Below are 22,665 nucleotides of genomic sequence, written 5' to 3'. Positions count from 1 at the left end.
ACTGGCTGGCAGTGCTCCAGGTCCACATCATACCCATTTCCCACATTTGCTTAGTACAGTACTTGATCGCTTCGGGCGGGCAGCGCCATCACTCGGGGAACTCCCTGCCTTTTGAGATCAGGCAACCTTCGCTCTTCCCTTTTCTTCAGCGCCTCCCTGTTGAGGCAGTACCGTCCCCAGTCTCTTAAAAAGTTAGCGCGAGTTTTTTTTTTAACGTGTTGCACTGTTGTACTTTGTAACTGCGTTAACTAGGATTGTGAATTTTTCCTCGATTTCCTCTGCCGTTACAACTTCTTGCAAACCGTTTTGAGGGATTATTTTTGTGTGTAAAAAAACAAACAAAAAAACCGACAACATAATCAGGCGGTACATTCAATTTTATTAAACAAACAACAAAACAAAACAAATAAAAAGAATTGTTTTAAAAAATTGAAACCCGCCCTAGGGACCTTAGGGTTAAGGACGGATAATAATAATAATAACGATGATGATGATGATGTGGTGACGACGATGGTGGAGAGAAAGGCGGCCCAAGTAGCCGGGCGAGTGAGCCCTCCCCACAATGGCCACCTTCCTAGACCGAGGGAGAGGAGGAGGAGACTCTTCAGGTCGTCTCAGGCCTGGAGAGGAGGAGGGAAAGGCCGAGGGGGCGGCAGCGAGCGAGCGATCGCCTGGCCCGGCCTCGCCTTCCCTTCCCCGCCGACGCCTCGCCTCATCTCATTCACTCCCCTCAGAGGCGGGGAGAAGATTGTGGGGTAGCTGCCGCGTTTCCGCTTCGCCTCCGTCGGGAATCGGGACGGCCGTTGGGGGCCTGAGGTGGGGCGTGCTGTGGTGCTGAAGGGGAGGCTGAGAGGGGCTTCTTCACCCTCGACCCACGGATAGCCTGTGTGTTTTTGTGTGTGAGGGAGAAACGGGGTGGGGGCGGAGGATTAAGAGACGGGCCACCCCCCCCCCTGCACACCTTATGTGGGGCTTTCTTGATGTCTAGTCATGTGCGGGGTGTGTGTATGTATGTGTGTTATAGTTTTTGTTTGTTGTGTATTTTCGTGTTTTAATATTGCAAAAGCGCCCTGTGTTCATCGGATGAAGGGCAGTCTAGAAATGTCATAAGTAAAAATAAAATTGTGCGGGGATCTGCCGCGTGAGGAGTGCGTTGAAAGAAAAGGAGCTTTAACGTCTCTCGTGGATTTCAGGGTGACTGAAGTAGTTGTGTCTCCTTGTGTGTGAAGGATTAAGGAGAGAGAGAGAGAGAGAGAGAGTGTGTGTGTGTGTGTGTGTGTGTGTGTGTCCCATTATCCATGGGGCTTTATTTATTCATAGCATAGGGTTCTGCTGTGCTAGGGTGGATTAGGAGAGGGACTTTGCAAGCCCTCGTGGATTTGAGGGCGATTGTCAAGTAGTTTGTGTGTGTGTGTGGGGGGGGATTAATTAGGGGACCCCCCTTCCAAACACAACTTCCCCACCCACAATATTTCAAGCATCTTTATGCCCAACAGATGGGGGTGTGCTGTGTTGAGGTAGGTTAAAATAGGGAGATTGTAAATCCTCATGTCCTCCAGGAGATGGCTTTGAGGGTGACAGCGAGGTAGTTTGTGGGGTGGGGGAGTGTTAATTTTCTTTTTCTTTTTTGGAGGGGGGTAAGGAGTGTTCAGAAGGGGACAGAGCCTCCTTCCAAGTGCCTCTTCTCCCAAACATACTCATGAACTTCACAGTTGCCCTCAATCTATTTTCTGCAGGGTGTGGAAGAGACATAGGTGTGTGTGTGGGGGGGGCTCCCTCTTTTAACCTGTTGCTGTTGGGGATAGAATGAGTTAAAAAGTGGGACTTCTCCCAACCACCTGGAGATAGATTATATGGAATTAAGTGTGAAGTTGATGCATTATGTGTGTGTCTTAATTCAGAATGTCAGCGTTGCTGATTCTGCTTTTCTTGTGCTTCCCTTCCTTCCAGACCAGGATGAGTGTCCACTAATATGGCTCTGCAGTGTAAGATTCAGACCTTGCAGGTGGTTGACACAGAATACAGTGCTGATGCTGTAGAGTGGTGCCCTGTGGAGGGCTGGCACAGCATCCTGGCATGTGGCACCTACCAACTCAAGAAACCTGACAGCAATGTGAGTGGGACTTCTTTCTGGTGTTGCCTATGCAGTGAAAAGAGCTCCAGCAGTTTCAAGTTAACAGTTCCTTGAGGCATATTTTGGGGGGTTTGTTAAGGTGCTTTGATGTTAAGGCTTAGGATGGATTGTCTATAACTTGTTTTCTCATTCTTCCCACTTTTGGCTCATCTACCTCAACACCATGCAGGATGAAAAGCTGATTTTGTTTGCATACAGCAGTACTGTATTGGGGAAACTTTGGCTCTACTGCTGAACTACAGATTCCAGCAGCCCTAGCAAGTGTGGGATGATGGGAACTGCAGTTCCAGCAACATTTGGTGGGCCAGATATTTCCTATGCCCAGGATACTGTCCTTCTGATTCAAAACTTGCTTGAGTCAAAACCCCATTTATATTTCTTCATTTATAATCCAACACTACTAAATAGTCCAACAAGAACATCAGATACTACAGTATTAAACAAACTTACCTGCTGCTGCATTGTTTTAAATAGGATCCAACTAGATAAAATACTGTAATGTTGAAGATAACCAACCTTTCAAAACACATTAAGATTGTAGCTTAAGGCTTTCCCCAAAAAACCTGAGGCTTTTTTATTGGGATTAATAGGAGATGAGATTGCAAAAGGAGATCAAAAATTATTTATGTATGCTACAACCATGGCTAGGACTTTATTAGCCGCAAAATGGAAAATATAGGAGTTACCGACTTTTGAGGAGTGGAAGACTAAGATGATTGACTATGCAGAGTTAGCAAAGTTGACCTGTGGGATCTGAAACCAGGGAGAGACAAAGTTCCAAAAGGATTGGAGTAAATTTGTGGACTATATGGAGAAGAACTGTAGAAGTTTAAAGACACTTGCAGGATTGAAATAAATCCTACGAATTGGTTTTAATTAGTTGAACTAAAAGAAACTGTGAGATAAGAGTGGGAAAGAAAACCAAATGATGGGAGGGAGGGAAGTCAAAGCTCGGCGGAGCAAAATGAACCAAAATAGGGGAATAGAAGATAAAATGTAAAAATCTATGTTTTTTGTTTTTGTTGTTGTTATTTGTTGTTTTTGTTGTTGTTTGATGTTGTTTATTTGGAAATTTAATAAAAATTATCTTAAAAAAGATTGTAGCTTAAGGTGCTCTTAAGCAAACCATTCTTCTTTCATCCCCTCTTGAATAAGAGTATATGTGATATTGAAGTTTCTGTTACAGGGATTAATGAGATAATATTGAGATAATGTACAAGAAAAGACTTGAACGCTGTAGATATGCTAAGTTTTAATCATTTTGACAGGAAGTGTATAGCAGTAGTAGTTTTCATTCAGGCCAGAATAAAATCGGTTTTCCATCTCAGTTGGTTTTCCATCTCTTGGCTTGTGCCAAATACCAGTAACTCCCAAATGTGTTTAAGTGAGCTGTTCACCTCTCGTTCCCATCTGGGTGTGACAGTGGCTTATGCCTTCTTTAGCAGAGGTGACAAGAGCAATGGGGCAAACTTCCTGAGGGGATGGATGCACAGGAATCTCTTATGTTCTCTAGCTGTGCAGTTGATGGGCAGTTCAGGGACAGCATGTTGTTGAATGTGGGAGAGAGGAAGAGGTGTGGTGATAGCTTTTGATTTTGCTTTTCATTTCAGCCTGGTGAGAGCCCTGAAGGGAACAATGAGCCCCATGTGCGCTTGGGCCGCCTCTACCTGTATTACTTCGGAGAACAAATTTTCACACCACTGACTGAGATCCAAAGGCTGGAAATGGCTGCCCTGCTGGACATTAAATGGTAATGCCGGAGATAGAGGTCTAGACCAGCACCTAAGCAGTTCTTCCACATGTTGTTTGGTAGCATTTGCAATGAGTTTTTTTCCCTTGGAGGGGAGGGGAAGTGACAACTTTCCACTGAGGGCACAATACCCTTTCACCAACACTGGATTTGTGGCTCCCTCAGCCACCATTGAAGAAAGTGTTGGATGTGGACTGAAGGCTTGTTTTTCCCATAGACTCTAGCTTATGGCTTTGGTCATGTCATCCTGGTTTGGTTCCCCATCTATAAAATGGGAAGAGCAGTGTCCAACCTTGCAGTATTGTGAAGGCAAGCCTGTGGCTAAATCAAAGTACCCCTTTCTATTGAACCCGTGTCACCACTACACAGTGCTTTTTTTAAAAAAAGAAAAAGGTGCCAGTATTCACCATAAAGTAAGTGCCACACTTTTAACATTTGGGGGGGGGGGAAAGGTGCCAGTACTGCATACCCTTGAGTACCCTCAGGGGAGAAAAGCACTGCTGCTACACCTTAAAAGTGATGCAGATCAGTGGTCTTTTTCAGCCTATTTGCTCAGTACAGTATTATATCTACTGAGCTCAGGACATGAAAAATTACCACAATCCAATACAACTGATCATAATTACTAAATTACAATATGAAAATTATATAGGCACGTTACAAAAATTAAAATAAGTACGATTCGTAATAAAATAGGAGGAACAAGAAGCTAGACTAAAAAATTAAAAAATTAAATGTATTACTGTATTTTTCCATATATAAGATGAAGCAATCCCCCCCAAAAAAGCTTAACAACTGGGCAATCTGCCCCCATTTCCTCAGTTTTGAGTCCCCCCAAATAGGAGTCATCTTATACATGGGGGTGGTGTGGTGTGGTGTTATACACGGTATATACGATATTGACCTGAATATAAGCCATACTTTTCCCCCCAAATTTCGACCATGAAAAGTTAAAGTGCAGCTTAAATTTGCGACCTTACAAAAATTGGCTTTTACTATATCACTGCTGAAACAGACATATGGTAAAATGGAACATAAATGTTTTATTGCTGATTTGCAAGCTTGAGACTGTTGTGCAATTAATTCTAATGTCATTCATTGCTTTCCCCGTATTTTACAGTGCAGTATTGATTTTTATATTTGTATTTATGGTGCTACGAACAGATGTTTAACCCACTTGTGGGTCCTCTCTAGTACCCATAGGATTTTCTTCTACATTTGCCATTCACGGGTGTGAGTGCCTGCGGAATTTTAAGGGAGCGGCTTATATTTGGGTATTGTCTTTTTTTCTTTTTTTTCTTTGAATTTTAAAGGTGCGGGTTATATTTGTGTGCAGTTTATATTTGGGCCAATACGGTAGATCTTTTATTGTACTGCATTTGAAATGGAGATGAAGTTCTTAAACACATGTTAATATTTCTTTTCTAAAGAGAGGGCCCAGGGACTTACTCTTTTGAGGTACGGTAATTATTATTCATTCCTCTTCAAGGTGCCACGTTCCCATTGCAGAACATCCTGTTCTGGGCACTGCAAATGCTAAGGGAGCAGTGGAACTCTCCCGCTTAACAGGAAGTGAGGTAAGTGAACCGGAATTGAGATTCATGGTTAGGGTGTGGGCCATAGCTATGCAAAGCGGTTCCTTTTGTAGATGGGAGTAGGATGTAGCTCTGTGTGGTCATTCCACTTCAGCCTGAGTGTATTTTCATGTTAGGAAAGGTAATACAATTGAGGGTACTGAATTTATGTTGCAAGCATTGAATAACTGGGCATTGTATAAGCACAAGATTATTGAGGACAAAGGGACAGTAAAGAGGGAGAAGCACGGGACAAATAGAAATGTATTGTTATTATTTATTTAAACAAAATACAAGGGTAGTTGAAACTACTGCAAAAACCTTGGACGTGAAGGCTGGCATGTGAATAGGGCTTGAGAGAACAGTCTCTTGGTCACAGTGACTGAAATTGTACACATGCTCTGAATTGCCTGAAGAAACTTAATCTGCAGTGGGGTCCAGCTGTATTTTCTTAATTGAGTGTTGGATCTGATGCTCCTCCTTGGGCCTGTCTGGCCTTAATCAGTTTTCTTTTCCCTTCAGTAGAAGAGCTGCAAGCTGGAACCATTGTGCAGCGCTGACCTGGGAGCCGAATGCCTTGCCTTATCTCTTGATTGGTCCACAGGACGGGAGCAGCGGTGAGCAGAGGCCAGTTAGTTAGACATTGGCCCAGTGCTAGCATTGCTGTGTTTTAAAAGTTGAACAAAATCCCTGCTGTGGGAGGACTGCCTGACAGCTGTGTCTAATGGGAGTCTGCATAAGTTTGTGCCTTGAGTTTGCCTTTCCATGCTCGGTTTTGGGGCTTTGTAAGGGATCCATACCCAGTTACTGAGGGCATATGTATTTCTAGTCCTCTACTCCCTTCAGCCTATTTTCTGCCCACGCTGAGCAGAGCAAGGCCTTGCACTTCTCAGAGTGCATTGCCCCATTGCCTTTATCTTATGAATCAGGAGCCTTTATAGCTGCTTGCATTTCTGCTTGGGCTGTGGGTACCTTGGGAAAGGCACAGCTGTTTGCCTCGTTACACACACACACACACACACACACACCTTATCCAGCTTGCAGATGTTAGAATACCCTGTTTCCCCCCACAGCGCCTCATAGTGTAAACATTATCAGGGTTTTAAACTGAGTACTCTGAAATACAATCCAGTTCTCTTCTTTTAGTGATGGTTGTTACAGTTTCTGTGGAAGATTTGAAAAAGATTGGGCTTGTGTACAGGAAATTCCCCCTCCTGCTAAAGATTAACCTGTCCTTTCTATTTTGCACTATTTCCCTTGTAGTGGCTGCCCACTGCAGTTGATCAGCAGTGATTCAAAAGGGAGGCTGAACTTGCTGTCCATTGATGAATCTGCCTCCCTCCACATATTGGAACAGTGGAAGGCACATGACTTTGAGGCCTGGATTGCTGCATTTGACTACTGGAACACATCTATTGTATATTCAGGTCTGCATCCCATGGCGGTAAATGAAATATGGGAAGTGCTTAGATTTTTTCTCTAATGCTCACCAAACCACTATTGCTGGCAATAATGTGGGGTGATTTTTATGCTTCATGTGCATTAGCAATAAGGCTTGAGCTGGGAAACAAAACATTTCCTGCCTTTGGAGGTTTATCTTCTAGCCTTGTGGAGTGGCTCTGTGTCACAGGAAAAAGGTGTCTCATCTCCAGCTATTTATACCATCATGCAGCAGTTATCTCTTTGTTTCAGGTGGAGATGATTGCAAGCTACGGGGATGGGACATCCGGAGCAGCCCGAGGGCTCCCATCTTCACTAGTGAGAGGTAAACAGTAGCCTGCCAGATGAGAGTGCATTGCTCATCTCTCCTCACTGTTTGGGTAGTTGTCTCAAGCACATTCAAACTGGTGTATCTGATGAAGGTTCTTCCTGCCTAACCTTTGACTTGCATTCTGTGATAGGCATTCAATGGGAGTCTGCAGTATTCAGAGCCATCCACTCCGGGAGGATCTGCTGGCCACAGGCAGGTGAGTTTCCTTGAGATATATCTTGCTATGTACATTTGTCTTGATTAGCCAGGGGTGTCTTACCCATAGAGGCTAGTGGCGTGAGGTGCCAGGATGCCAAGTTCTGGAGGGCGTCAGGGAAGAGGCAGAGGCTGGACGCAGCGCCTCCCTGCATCAACTTGCTGCCCTTGCCCGCCTCTACCATGCCGCGCCAAAGCAGCGCCGCACCCGGAGCCCCCGTCTGCTGTGGCCACCACAGCACAAAGCCGTGTCCAGCCTCCACCTCTTCCCCACTGGAGGAACCGCCCTCCAGCTGCTGCCCACCTCCTCCAGCCCCACCGGCAGTGCCGTCCTCCCTAAAAACAGGTTGACAACTCTGGGAAATGGGGGCGGGGCGGAGGGAGCTTTGCACCATTGCGCCGGATATGCTTAAGACGGCCCTGGGGTTAGCGTTAGATGAGTGAGCCAATGGTTGTTTATACATGTCTGTGCTAGGGACTGTGGCAACTTATGGATGGGACCCTGGGTGCCTGATAAAGAGCATGGCTTAGTTCTAGCTTGGCCTTTGTCTTTATTGATAGCCCTGCAACAGTTAAGTAAGGGTTAGCTAGGAATCTGAAGTCCTCTATTGTTCCCTTGAAAAACTACCTCTTATGGTTTTCTGAGGCCTGTTTTTGTTTCTCTAGCTACGATGAACATGTCATCCTGTGGGATACCCGGAATATGAAGCAGCCACTGGCGGACACCCATGTGCAGGGTGGAGTTTGGAGGTTAAAGTGGCATCCAACACAGGAGCACTTACTGCTGGCAGCCTGCATGCACAATGGCTTCAAAATCCTCAACTGCCAAGGCTGTATGGGTGAGTGCTTTGATTTCTTTTTTTGCCCATAGGAACACATTAATTAAATTTCAATGCATTCCTATGGGAAACCACGATTTGCAAGACAAATTTTTCGCAAAATGAATTTGTCTTGCGAGTCACCATCAGATCGCAAGACGCATTCGTCTTGCGAAAAATTTGTCTTGCAGGGCATTCGTCTTGTGAGGTACCACTGTATATGAAACATTCTTATTCTGTTTGGCTACCAACACTCTTAACTTCATCTTGCTGATGAGATCAAATGCTTAAATAGTACTCCCAAGGAGCTGGTTTGGTGTTGATCCGTGCTGTTTGCTTGGAGATGCTTGAAAAGGGAAATGCAAATAGGTTGAAAAGAGGATGTCATTTATACATTCTACCTGAGAATAGAAAGCTGGCAAGAATACCATTTCATAAAAGCATGATTTATTTTTCCTTAATCAGTGGAAGGTAATATGCAGTAGCCATTAAGTTGTTCCTCCTGCCCAGCAGCAAGAAGAGATGAAAAGTTTAATTCCTGCTAAAAACAGTAATTCAGAGATAGATTATTTCCTATTTTATTTAATGCTTGACTCATAATGTAAGCTCTTAAGAGCACTGTGGTAAACTGGAGTAAAAGCTTATTTAATAAAATTTAAAATTGGATATGGCTACCATTGTTGAAAACGGTGATTATTTATGCAACTTAATTGTCATCTAACATGCACCTGTCCTTTTCTTTTTTGTCCAACAGTGGAGAACAAAGAGGAATGCACTGTTCTTTCATCTTATATCTTGCATAATTCCTTGGCTTATGGAGCTGATTGGTCAAGGCTTTCTCTGAGCGACCCCTTGGAGCTATCTGCAGTGATGCCTGTAGTTCCTATGGAGCAAGAAGCAAGGCGAGTGGATCTCAAAGTCCAGAACCTGAAGATAGTTTACGAATCCCCTACAGCCACCTTTGATGTGGTGTTGGAGGAAGAGGATCAAACCCCTGGTTTGCCGATCCAAGCAGAAAGTAGCTTTGACCTGCTGGGACCACATACTGATGAAAAAGGTTCAGAAACCAAAGCACACAGTGAAACTGACTTGGTCAAAGTCAAAAAAGAGACCAGCCTTTTAGCAACATGTTCTTTTTATGACAGTGTCCTACATGTTTGGAAATGGGAGGCTAGTCAGACTGCCACTTTGTCCTGAACATTGTGTGCTAATTAATTGTATGCCTGCCTTTTTCAGTAGCAGGCCTTTTTAGTACTAGGGTTTGAAAGACAGATATAGATTTTTGGTAGGAAGGCCCTGATGGAGTTCCTATCACCTCTTCTATATCACATTTCCAGCTTTATTCCTGGGAGTCTTTCATCGCTCTGAGAGCTTTGAAGACTCCTCAGACACTTCAGGGATGTGTTCTCTCCCTTCTCCATCCATTTTAATCTTTGCTGCAGAAATAAGATTACAGTATTACACTGATGAAGTTCTTATTCCACTGTATATTTTACAGACAGCAGTTCTTCTTAGTTTGGGGTTAAAGTAGGGTTTCCATATTTCAGAAAGTGAGAAATCAAACAGAAAAGTTGCTGAGCTTTCTTCGGGCCAAAGTTGTTGAGCTACTTTTAATGAAATTGCCAAAAACAACACTGCCAACTTGGGTTGCCATGCGTCTGATTTTCCTGTGCGTTTAAGCGATTTCCACCTGGACACTGTTTCCGATAGCCAATTACCGTCTATGTCCGGGAAGTTCTGGATGTATGGCAACCCTAGTTAAGGTCTCTCTCCCTATGTGATCAAGGAGATCTGAGGATGAGCAAAAAAAGTTATGCTACCAGCTATTCTCTCCTATTTTTCCAGTGAAGTAAACTTGACTTGCTCTCTATTATGCAGCAAGGAAAGCTATTCCATACTACTTTGTCCCTCTTGGGGTAAACACATCCAGGCTACTTTTCTCTCGACACCAGCTGAAAATAAGTGGCAGCCTGTGTGTGTCTCTTATTTTGCCTCATTGTTCAATAGCCATCTAAATGGAGAACTCTTCTCAGTTAAGAACTTGAGGAGGGAGGGGATATGCTAAAATACAGAGCAGCACTTGTTTCATGCTTCTATTGTCTACCTCCCCCTCACAGGAAAGGCAAAGTATCACTCTGGCTTTATGCTTCAGGTTTTGTTGAATATGTTACTGGGAACACATAAGCTAAGGAGAAAATGGATGCAAGTTACTTGTGCATTTCCATATCACAGAAGTGAACAACACCAGCAACAATCAGTGCTAAGAGTGGGGTACTTGCCTAAAACCCTGAAATGGCCCTTGCAAGTTCCTCAATGCTGCATAAACTCATGCTGCAGGACAGACTTGTAGTTTGAGACACTACAATGTAGGGTATTTGTGTATAAATACGCACATCAGTATTGTAAACAAAATCCTCTTTAATTAAATATTTTTGATCTTTTTAAAATAAAGAGTGATGTCTTTTGTTGGTTACAACCTTCCAGTTCATTTTTTTTAGTCTTTGGGTGTAGGACCCAAGTTACTGTGGGTGTTGGGGATATGTTTGTATTGTTGCTTGCCACCACACGTCTTAGTAGGAGTCAAATTAATGCTATAATTTTTATTTTATACATTTACATCTTGCCTTTATCCCATTATAAAACCAAAGGTGGCATACTTATTTCTACTCCTTCAGGCCCTCACCAAAGTCTTGTGTGTTTTCAGACAATGTCTCATGTGAGGCATTAACCTGCAAACTAGTTCCTTGCTGCTGCAGAAGCACTCGCCCTTTCCTCCCTAACTAATGGAGCAATGCACAACAAGCCAGGCTTAATTCTGCTATTAGTGTAAGGCTTGTATGTTCCTCAATGAACCAATGGTGTAGCTGGCATTACTGCAACTGTAGTGGGCATCAGTTTTGATACCACATGTTTAAAAAAATGAATAGCTTTTTTGCAGTTCTCCACTTAATTCTAATTTACATTCAACAGTCTACTTACTATAAGATAGCTCTGGTATTTTAACTGTAAATGATAATCAACTATATTTGGTGATGCCAATGCTTCCACATTAAAAATAAGTCCTCCCATAACAGTAATAATGGACTCCCAAGAATTATTTTCAGGAACATTGCTTCTAGAGCAGGATTATCCCATTGCTACGTAGATTGTATCACTTCAATCAATTCAGTGGTCAGGAAAACATACCTTGAAGGGCTTTCCTGAATAAGCAGCTTACCTAGTTGAAAGTTTATTGCCTGCTATGTAGCAAAACAAAGGTTTAGGGACCCAGGTGGCGCTGTGGTTAAACCACTGAGCCTAGGGCTTGCTGATCAGAAGGTCGGCGGTTCGAATCCCTGTGACGGGGTGAGCTCCCGTTGCTTGGTCCCAGCTCCTGCCAACCTAGCAGTTCGAAAGCACGTCAAAATGCAAGTAGATAAATAGGAACCGCTACAGCGGGAAGGTAAACGGCGTTTCCATGTGCTGCTCTGGTTTGCCAGAAGCGGCTTTGTCATGCTGGCCACATGACCTGGAAGCTATACGCCGGCTCCCTCGGCCAATAATGCGAGATGAGCGCGCAACCCCAGAGTCGGTCACGACTGGACCTAATGGTCAGGGGTCCCTTTACCTTTATGTAGCAAAACAAAGGTTTAAAGCCTCAAAGCCATTTTGTGCTGAGAAAAAGAATGAGCCTCCACATTTTATAAACTCTTTATTTAAACAAAAAGATGATCAGTGTTTGCTGCCTGCTTCCTCAGCCTCTTTAATCCATGAGAGGAGGCCTAGATTCACAAGCTATACATGCCAATTTCCAAACAATCCAGTAAAATTGTTCCACTGAGTAGCATTTCCAAAAACATAACACAAATGCAAACAAAAACCACCAACACTTGGGACTTGCATAAATTCTTCCTGCTCTGCTTGCATGACTGCGCCCACAAGATTTGGTATGTGTATGATGTATCCCTTACAGTCTTCTAACACAGCAGCTGGCAAAATTGATGTGCTCCTCTGGCTTTCTACATTCCTTGCTTGCTCGCCCAGACCTCTGAGATGACTCTTGAGATTTTCATCAATGAAAAGAAGGCAGGAACTTCTTGAAGATACCCCAGAGTTTCCACTTAGCTCCAATCCTTTGGTGTCTTGCTGATTTTTTAAGAGTTGAAATGTTTTGCGAAGAGTGAATACGTCAAGTGTTTTTTTAAACTTTTCTTAAATTTTTTGTTGCTTAATAAATGTGTGGAAGTTCTCCCCTCCTCCTCTCTCCACACCAGCTTTCCTTCCACTTGCAACGCCGTCCTAGCGCACGAAGTTTTTTGGGAAGAGCTGAAAGAGTTTGCCTTCTTGGGTCGGCTCGAAGCCGTACTTCTCCAGCTGCTGCAGGCTGAAGGTACCGGCCTTGACGTCCTTCTCGATCTTGGAGGCGACCGTCTGTTGGAAAAGGGCGCGGGCCGTGAGGGGCTGCTCGCTGCCGGCGGGGGCCCGGTAGGAAACGTAAGGCCTCAGCTTGAAGCCGCTCAGGTCCGGCACCACCAGGCGCGGCACCCTCTCTGGCACCAGCTTAAACTTCCGGTTGCACGTTAGGAAGCCTAAGCGCTGCGAGCCGCGGCCCTTGTAGAAAGTCCGCGGGCCCCGCTTGCTCGTCCAGGCGGCCGTGCGGTCAGCGCCGCGCACCAGGCCCCGCGTCACTTCGCTCAACAGCCCCATGGATAGATAGGCGGGTGCTTGCTAAGGGGAATGAAAGGACCTGAGCCTCGTTGATCTCTGGCCTACTTTACCTCACAGCACTACTCCCCCTTCTCTCAGGCACACATCAATGCCGCTTGTTCTCATTGGCTAATAAGCACATAGCCAATCATTGTCTTCCATATTTTCATTTCACCAATTAGGGGATTGGAGGGGGAGGTCCAATTCTCTGGCAGATTATTGGAGGGGAGGCTCGGGACCAATCAGAGTCAAAATTTACTTAAAAGGGTCTCGGCCTGGAGGTTTCTAGGAGGGAGGGGACGCACAAGGATTATAACTTTAAGGATGATCGCTATTTTGATTGGCCAACGTGACTGCTCTACTTGGACTGATGGGAAATGTAGTCCAAAAAAGTCGCACAAGCTTGGGAAAGGTAACTGTAGTACGGAACCTAGACGGAAATGACGTTAAAACCCACAAACGGAAGTAACCCCTCCTGACCGCCCCTGTGAACTTTGCCCCTTGACACCGCCCCCGCCCTCAGGGCTCTCTCCTCAGGGAAAAGAACCGTTAGCGCCTCCTCCCCTCCCCCCCACCTTTCCATACTCCCCTCCCCGGAGGCTGCCTTGGCTGCCTGTGGAGACCCGGCCATGGAGAGCGATGACATCTGCTCCTCCCCTCCGCAGGTACGTGGCCCCCTCCCTCAGCGCGGCGCCCTTGTACGGGCTTCATTTACCTCCCCTGGCTTCCCTCTCCCCTCTGCACCCGCGCGGCTTTAAAGGACTCCCTTGAGAGAGCGGAGGAGGGCAGCCGTCGTCGAGTTTGTGGTGGTTGTTATTTAGGAGCGTTGGACCGGGGAAAATCTGCGTTCAAATCCTCACTCAGCCGTAGCCGCTCAATTGGGCGTCCTTTAGCCAGTCGTTCTCTTTTAGCCTACCTCACAGGGGTGTTGTGGGGATAAAGTGTGCGTGTGTTTGTTGGCTGAAAGGTGAGGGGAGATCACTAGTCATGGAAGTTACTTTGTTGTTGCTTTATTTATATCCTGCTTATTTCACAAGATTTGTTTGTAGTAAAATGAATAAGGCAATATTATTATCAGTAAAAACATTTAAAATGACTGTTTAAAAGCATTGAAAAGATAATTGAAAACCATGATAAGTTAAAAGGCAGATATCATTCCCTTCCTTTCAATGAGTCCACAGTGACAGACACACCAGCCTATTATATAAACAATTAAACAATATAAAAAAAGTTAAACCATTATTTGAACTAGTGATGTTTGGGTTGCTATGAATAACATCATTCAGTATCATTCAGCCATAGGCATTTTTGCATATGTTTTAAACTCCTCCTGAAAGTTAGTTACAAGGGAGATAGAAGCACCTCACCAGAGAGGGCATTCCACAAATGGGGTACTGCCACAGAGAAGGCCCTGCTATGGATCAATGCCAACCAGGCAGTCCCCAGTGGCTGTATAGTACCTATACCTACAACCTATGCTCATTTAACTTGTGCCCATTCAGCTTTACATGTGTGGCAAAAATTTTTTTTAGAAAAGGGCATGGGGTTCTGCGAAAAATGACTTTGGCAATCCCGCCTGTGATTGAACCCAATATACAATTTTGGCTTTAAGCGAGATCACTGGAACTAACTCCCATGTAAGTTGCAGGCTTACTATACTATTGTATACAGTTTTCAAATTCAGAGGCTGTATGCTGCTTAATGCAAGTTATTGAAGAGAAGCAGGAAAGGAAGTTGCCTTCAGGCAAGCACCCTAACTTGGTGCTATAGAATGTGAGTTATATCCAATATCCTTGGGACCCAGGTGGTGCTGTGGGTTAAGCCACAGAGTCTAGGGCTTGCTGATCAGAAGGTCGGCGGTTCAAATCCCTGCAACGGGGTGAGCTCCCGTTGCTCGGTCCCAGCTCCTGCCAACCTAGCAGTTCGAAAGCACATCAAAGTGCAAGTAGATAAATAGGGACCGCTCCGGCGGGAAGGTAAACGGCGTTTCCGTGTGCTGCTCTGGTTCGCCAGAAGCAGCTTTGTCATGCTGGCCACATGACCCGGAAGCTGTCTGCGGACAAACGCCGGCTCCCTCAGCCTATAGAGCGAGATGAGCGCCGCAACCCCAGAGTCGGACACGACTGGACCTGATGGTCAGGGGCCCCTTTACCTTTACCTACCCTGTTTCTCATATTTTAAGACATACCCATAAAATAAGCCATAGCAGGATTTTTAAGCATTCAAGGAATATAAGCCATACCCGAAAATAAGACATAGTGATAGGCGCAGCAGCAATGCTGGCCGCAGCAGGAGGAGGAGGAAAAAAATAAGACATCCCTTGAAAATAAGCCATAGTGTGTTTTTTTGAGGAAAAAATAAATATAAGACATGTCTTATAATATGAGAAACACGGTATATCCAATATTGCTTCTGTTCAGAATAGGTTCATTGATTTCCATGGGTTCACTTTGAGTGGCTAGTTACAACCTTGTTGTTTGTATGCAGAAGGTCTTAGGTTCAATCCTCGGAATTTCCTGTTAGGCTGAGAAGGACTTTGGTCTGAAACCCCAGAGATCTGTTGCCACTTATTGTAGACACTACTGAACTGGGTGGACAGATGGCCTGACCTGGTGTAAGCTTTTCATGTCTCTGTGGACTTTAGATCTGATTCATGATTCTCTTAGGTCCTTAAAGGGTGGATCTATCAACTGCCATTAGCCATGATTGCTAAATAAACCTCCATGTTTCATGATGGTCTAACGTGGAGTAGTTCAACTCAGAGTACTTAATTCTGGGGGCATAAAACTGGGGAGAATATTGCATTGAAGGCATTTGTATGGTCTCTGTTAGAAGGAAGCCAGTGCTCTAGTTGAAATCTGGATCTCATACAGCCAGAAAGTTGTCGCTTCCCATGAAGTTGTTTATTTCTATAACACTGCTTAATATACCAATTCCGTTGCAATTATATCACTTATCCTGAGGCACCCACACTTGGCTGCCCATTCACCATTGTGAGAGCATAGAGAGTAGCCCCTGTCTTCGGTTCTCACATTTGAATACTGTCCAGAGGCATTTCTGCTGTCCAGGTGTGCTTAGAGTAGGGAACCTGTGGCTCTCCAGATGTTGTTAAACTCTTAATTCCCACTAGCCCCTATCAGCATGGCCAGTGGTCAGGGATGATGTGGGCAATAGGCCCAACATCATTGGAGGGCCACAGCTTCCCCATCCCTTGCTTATTGGTTCCACTGTTGATATCCCTGTTTTGGTTCTTGCCCCCCGCTTGTTTCCACCTACCTTTCAGATGGTCCTAATTCTTTTGCTCTTGTATTTTAATATGTCAAATGTCCTATGTTTGATCTGTTAGGGACTACTTTTGTTTACACTGAAAATGCTCCCCCTATGCTGTATGAACCTGCTTCTGATGTGTATCACATATGAACCTAAAACTGAAGTTTGCTTTCTTACTGTCCTGGTGTGATGGCCACAATGTCTTGCCATCCAAGAAAGTGGAACTCATAACTTTGGTTACTGATGGTTTGCTTACTCATGTTTTTTCAAACAACTGTACTTGCCCCTTTGGTGCTCTTTGGAACTGTCTTTGAGAATGCCTCTGACTGGCCAATCTCTTACCTGTTTCATATTCCTCTTCAAAACCCACTTCTGTGAAGAATTTGGTATTTACCTGCTAGTTCTCATACTATGCCTTATGCCTGGTGCATGTAACTTCAATATTTGCTTATTCTTCCCTTGTATACAGTACATGTAACTGGAATAATTGCCTATTCTTCCCTGGTTCAACGCTGCTTCCACCCCCCCCCCCTCTGTTGTCTCCTTTGTGTGTCTTTACAGATTTGTAAGCCCTTTAGGGCAGGGACCTGATATCTCACATTTAACAAAGTGCCATGCACAGAGGTGATATTGTATGATAATAAAACATACAAATGAATGAACCTAATGGTGTGAGTGTGTTTTCTGTGTGTTATCTTTTAGAGCCAACTTACTGCTTGAGGAATATTTGGTTTCTAAATAAACATCCTGGTAAATAAAATCTTGAGGCTTTTCTCCCCCTCCCCTGCTACTTGCTGTTTGCCATCTTTTAGATGAACTTGAAGCTGTTCACGCTGTGTTTAGTACTATACACATTGAGGGTTAGTGTGTATATTTACCATGCAAATTTGTACCAAGTCTTTGGGTGGGTCTAAAATAGCTATTTGGATCTTGTCCCAGGTCTCCATGCTGGAACAGTGACTGTTCTAAACTCTAAGCCGGCTGAGTACCAGCCATCATTAATTTTTTTCATCCTGGCTCCAGCATGAGAGGGGGGACAATATCATTTAAAGCAGATGGTTCCCTTCTCTCCCTCCCTAACACGACATTAAAGCAACTATGAAAGCATTAGCACAGGATCTGATTTTCCAAACTACTTGGATTCTTATACTTTCAGGGAATGGCTCTAGTTCTCTTTAACTAGAGAGCTCAGCCAACATGTGCTTTGTAAACTCTCATTTAGACACATCTCTGGGGGATGGGGAGCTGTTGCCTTCAATATATGTTCTTGTCCTTTAGGTCAACTCCTCAAGTTTAGACCTAAGAACGCAAGTTCTTCAGTTCGTACAAGATCGAATGCAGACTACTATGGTAACGTTTGAGCCTGTGTGTTTGTTTAATTTGGATGCTTCTGAAAGGCACCAAAGAGCTTAACTGGGTCTTGATCTGGCTTCAGGTTTCTTTTATGCAGTGTCTTGCACTCCCCATTTTTTGTGCCATCTTACGTATTAAGGTAGCTATGTTGCTTTTGTGTCTCCTCAAGTGGTGTAGTGGTGGCTGGTGCCCATTGGAATGGTAGAGCAGAAAGCAAGGAACCCAATAGTAGGTGGAGCCAGAGCCAATGAGACACAGAGCCAACCAATTCTAGTTTTGTCCTTCTCCTCCTGAATTGGTTCTAAAAGCGCAGCACTGAGACTTAGAAGGATGAGATAGCTGACAGGCAGTGCCATCCCCTGGACTGGTTATAAGTAAGAAGGCAGGACACATGAGGGCTGTCTGGGCAGACAGAGGTTCATGAGGCTGTGCCTCATTTGCTCTAATGCAGTGTTCCTCAACCTTGGGCCTCCAGCTGTTTTGGGACTACAACTCCCATCATCCCCAGCCACTGGTCCTGCTAGCTCAGGATGATGGGAGTTGTAGTCCCAAAACAGCTGGAGGCCCAAGGTTGAGGAACACTGCTCTAATGGACCAGCCTTTACTATGGTAACCAAATTAGAAGTTCTTTTGTGGGGAAGCTGAGGAATGTTATAATAACTTGCTCTTTTTTGTGGCCCACATTGTAACTGGGCTTGGTGGCCAACTCAAAATGATTAAGTCATGACATTCTACCAAGAGGAGGCGTGTGTGCGGCCTCCAAGTTGGGGCTTTCAAAATGTAGCACAGGGTCAGGGACAGCCCTCTGAATCACATTCAGAACTAACCTAAGAAAATGGCTGGATCAGACCAAAGGCCTATCTAGGTCAGGGTTCTGTTCTCATGGTGTTCAGATGCCTGTGGGAAGCCTGCAAGCAGCATATGGGTAGCAGTGCCCTCCTGCTGCAGTGTACCCCCAATCATAAATATTTAGAGGCATACTGCTTCTGATCATGGTGGTGACACAACCATCATGGCTAGTAGCCATTGCTAGCCTTATTCTTCATAAATATGTCTAATCATAAGAACATTAGATGAGTCTGCAGCCAGATCAGGCCAGTGGTCTGTCTAGTCCAACATCCTGTTCTTCCAGTGGCCAGCCAGATGCCTGTGGGGAATCCCACAAGCAGGACCTGAGGAAAAGAGCAATCTCCCCTTCTGCAGTTTCTAGCAAATAGTGTTCAGAAGCATACTGTCTCTTATCGTGGAGGCAGAACATACCCATCATGGCTAGCAGCCATTGATAGAATTATCCTCCATGAATTTGTCCAATCCCCTTTTAAAGCTATCCAGGTTTGTGGCCTTTGCCACCTCCCGCAGGAGCACATTTCATAGTTTAATTATACAGTACATTGCACAAAGAAGTACTTTCCTGTATCTGCCCTGAATGTCCTAACATTCATCTTTATTGGATGTCCACAAGTTATAGTGTTATGAAAGGAGAAAAAAATTCTCTGCCCCCTCTTAAAGCTATCTCAAATTGGCATCTTGTGGTTATGAAGGCCATAATTTCACACTGTGTGAAAAAGTGCTTCTTATTTTCTGTCCTGAGTAAACCAACATCCCTGCTCTGCCCTCCAGTTCCAAGGCTGAGGAGGATGGCTGAAACTTGTCACACTCACCAAAGCACAGCAGCACAGTCAATTCTGACAGTCAGTTATGGAATGGTATTTAGAGGGGAACCACAAAACTCAAGATGACAAAACAATAAATAAATATAGGGTTGTATCCAATAATGGTCTAAGTGTAGCATGTCACTGGCATTTAACCCCCAGAAGGTTGCCCAAAAGGGAATACAACCCTCTGGATGAAAAATGTTATCCACCATGTTTCAGAAAGACAGATGTGTAAATGACCCTGGCATCTCTCTTGATGAAGGATGGTTTAAAAACCACACTTTAAATAAATGGAACAAATAAAGTTAGTTGTTTGGTTGACTTTGCCAGCTGCAACAGATGTTTTCCTCCCCAGAAATGTTGTGTTCCTAGTATGGCTTAGGTGGAGAAGAATGTCAATGCCTAAGACTCCTCTTGTCTCTTCTTCCCACAGTTAACTGGAATAATCATTGGTGCAACAGTTGCCCTGCTGCTCATTGGGATCGTTGTGTATTTTGTTTACAGGAAGGTGAAGCAATCAAGTAAGTCTGATCACTTTGGTTGAGAGCCAACGTGCTGTCATAGAATTTGGGTGTTCTTGTGCAGTGTGATCCCATATTAATGCTCAAAAGAGCATGTCAATAAAGCACGGAGCTCCACCACCCACTTGTTGAGTTAGTGTGGGATGGAGCCCAGCTTCTCTTCAGGCCAGAGGAGGTTTCAGTGCTCCCTTCCAGTGCTTTTTATCTATTCAAGATGTGCAGCTAACAAAAACATGCTGTGAATTCTTATATAGGGGTAACATAAAAAAAGCAAACAGTATACTACTTCTTACTTTCTTGTCTTCCTATCTACTCTCCCTTTAAGATCAAAAATAGGGGTGGAGAACTTATAGCCCTCCAGATGTTGTTGAACTACAACTCCCATCATCCCTGACCATTAGCCATCCTGGCTGGGGCTGCTGGGATGTGGAGTTCATACCTCTGGAGGTAGCATTAAAAACCATCCTATTAGGAGCATGCCCTGGAAGTGTGCTTTCATCATAAACTCTGGAAACGTGGTGGTGGGTCTGGCCTCATTGGGCACCTGGAGCTTGGCTCATGACTCCTCCATGCTGATCTTTCTGCCTCTTTGCCTTGCTGATGGCACCTGGTCATCTGCCCTTCTCTGAACATGTAGGTGGTGACAAGAGTGAGGAAACAGCACCCTCCATTTGCCTTGGTCTCTCCATCTGGGCAGTTTTATAAATTGGGTCCAGAGGAAACAAACAAGCAAATGGGTGGTAATGTCAGTGGTGAGGAGGATGTCTACTGAGGGCATCTTGTCAGAAGCCTCCCACCCAAATGTTGGAGCTTACAAACATCTCAAAACATAAATGGGCCTCCCAACATTCTGCCCCAGGGGGAGAGGTTAGTGCATTGGCCTGACATTTCTCTCCATCCAGGGCAGTGGCTTAGCTGTAAAGGGGCAAGCTTGTGTTTTAGGCTCTCGCTCTTCACAAAGGGGATACAGGATGTTGAGCCTTCTCTCTTTCAGAGCAACCTCAGCCACATGTGCCTCAGTACAGGTTCCGCAAGAGAGACAAAGTCATGTTCTATGGCCGCAAGATCATGCGCAAGGTAAGGTTGCTTGTTGCTGGAGGCTAGCACTAAGCTCAGACTGATGGCGCTCTTGTCTTGACATGGGGCTGGCCTTGGCTGGGTTCATCATGCATGCTTCTGTGCCTACCCCATATCTCTTCTAGAGGTAAAAAAATGTGTTTGTGTGCTTTCCTGGTGAATTGCACTTTGCTGTCCATTGACTCTGCTATAATACTTCTGCAAACAGTCCAGCACCCAGCCCTGTAAAGTGCTTTTCTGTAGGACACCTCTGAAAGGAGGGTGGGGAGAGTTTTTTGAGTTTATGTTCAGCCCTTGTAACTTAACTAGGGAAAACATCAAAGATAACTCTTAGAATTATGAAGGGGAGGGAGTTTGTAGTTGCTAAGTAACCAGCAACATTATTAATCTGATTGCACACATACAGTGGCACGGGGAGAATTCAGGAGGATCGTGCACAGACATGTATCCCTGGGATTCCCATGAGTTCCCAGGCCCCTCTGAATGCAGAATCTGATGGAACTTAAATTGGCAGCTAGAGGGAATGACGGCTGCTTCAACTACTAAATCCGCCAAGTTGTTAAATCTGGGAGCTCAGCAGTCAACCATGAAGCGCTTCTGAAATCCACATCAGTGTTTCTATTGGTAGATATTTTTTATTAGGGCAGAATGAGCCTGGGAAAATAGGTTAGTAGATCTGGCATGGCAGCCTGCTTTCATTTGCAGTACACATGGCACTCCAATAGATGGTGCTCAATATATTGCCATTGTTGCAGTTGCAAAAGGACCCCCTTCGCAGGTACGGTAACAGTTTGCCAACATGCTGCTGAAATATCATTTATCAATAATGCACACGAAGGAGAAATGTCCTCTAATGCTGGAAACTCAGTTATGCTTCCAAAGCCATGGATAGAGAGCATTGTTTGGGAGGAACATGTCAAAATCCAACACACTGCAAATATAATGCCTTAATCAGCCTTGATCAACCTGGTACTCTCCAGAGGTTTTGGATTACAACTCCCAGCAGCCACACCATTCACCAGGGAGTTATTTCTTGAATTATCACATCTGTAAAACTTTTAACATTCCATCGCTGGGCTTCTCATTCTTTGGAGAAGGGCTGTACCTCAGTGGTAGAGCATCTACCTTGCATGCATGAGGCCCCAGTTCAATCCTTAGCGGCATCTCCAGCTAGGATTTGGATTAGGCTTCCTGCCCAAAACCCTGGGGAGTTGTTGCCAAGTCAGTATAGACCAGGCATCCCCAAACTTCGGCCCTCCAGATGTTTTGGACTACAATTCCCATCATCCCTGACCACTGGTCCTGTTAACTAGGGATCATGGGAGTTGTAGGCCAAAACATCTGGAGGGCCGCAGTTTGGGGATGCCTGGTATAGACAATACTGAGCAAGATCTACCAGTAGTCTTTACTGGCAGCTTCCTATGTTAATTCTTCCAGTTTGCTCCACCATCTCTTCTTTCTGCAGTTTTCTGCCATCTCCTTTTTCCTTTTTCTGTTATAACTTGGGCCAGGTTGTGCATATCTCAGTTATGCCCATTCCTTTTAGTGAGTGAGTAGAATTGAGTTGGATGCATTTCTGGAACTTTAGATCAAGGAAGTGTCCTGTTTTCCATTTTTTTTGCTTACCACCATTGTTTCAGTCTTTTCTTTATTTGTACCGGGGACAAGCTGAGGCTCTAATGCCTTAGGGTTAATTGGAGAACTTAATTGAAGTTCTACTTGTGGGAGACACATTAAAATGAATGGATCTTAGCTAGGCCTACTTAGGGTAGATTTATTGAAACTAACACTGAATAGAACCCGTAATAAAATCCCAGCTTGCTTGCCTTTTCCCTGTTTGTTCCTCTGTGGGTTGAGATCT

The 22,665-nt window shown here is 44.6% G+C and overlaps 3 protein-coding genes across 5 annotated transcripts in view; 2 read left to right on the top strand and 1 right to left on the bottom strand.

Annotated features, from left to right (window-relative positions):
- Positions 1-703: 703 nt before the first annotated feature.
- DPH7 (diphthamide biosynthesis 7) lies at positions 704-10,647 on the top strand. The gene is made up of 10 exons (XM_035101796.2): positions 704-816; positions 1,951-2,113; positions 3,745-3,884; positions 5,374-5,461; positions 5,984-6,075; positions 6,722-6,885; positions 7,151-7,223; positions 7,360-7,425; positions 8,091-8,263; positions 8,997-10,647. The coding sequence occupies exons 2-10, from the start codon at positions 1,973-1,975 to the stop codon at positions 9,437-9,439; spliced, it is 1,380 nt and encodes a 459-aa protein (XP_034957687.2). The 5' UTR covers positions 704-816; positions 1,951-1,972; the 3' UTR covers positions 9,440-10,647.
- Positions 10,648-11,918: 1,271 nt separating this feature from the next.
- MRPL41 (mitochondrial ribosomal protein L41) lies at positions 11,919-13,054 on the bottom strand. The gene has a single exon (XM_035101795.2). The coding sequence runs from the start codon at positions 12,926-12,928 to the stop codon at positions 12,521-12,523; it is 408 nt and encodes a 135-aa protein (XP_034957686.1). The 5' UTR covers positions 12,929-13,054; the 3' UTR covers positions 11,919-12,520.
- A 378-nt stretch (positions 13,055-13,432) lies between these two features.
- The window catches only part of PNPLA7 (patatin like phospholipase domain containing 7), a 97,062-nt gene continuing 87,829 nt past the window's right edge, over positions 13,433-22,665 (top strand). For 2 of the 3 annotated variants that reach the window (XM_060270400.1, XM_060270399.1), the window contains exons 1-4: positions 13,433-13,593; positions 17,477-17,548; positions 19,640-19,727; positions 20,722-20,804. In XM_060270400.1, the coding sequence (XP_060126383.1) occupies positions 13,558-13,593; positions 17,477-17,548; positions 19,640-19,727; positions 20,722-20,804 (279 nt within the window). In that variant the 5' untranslated portion in view covers positions 13,433-13,557. The remainder of the gene's footprint in view (positions 13,594-17,476; positions 17,549-19,639; positions 19,728-20,721; positions 20,805-22,665) is intronic. The other variant, XM_060270401.1, reaches the window with a different exon arrangement.

Source organism: Zootoca vivipara, chromosome Z, assembly GCF_963506605.1.
Source record: "Zootoca vivipara chromosome Z, rZooViv1.1, whole genome shotgun sequence".
NCBI lineage: Eukaryota > Metazoa > Chordata > Lepidosauria > Squamata > Lacertidae > Zootoca > Zootoca vivipara.
The sequence above is the reverse complement of the archived record's forward strand: the minus strand, read 5'-3'. Positions and strand labels throughout refer to the sequence as shown.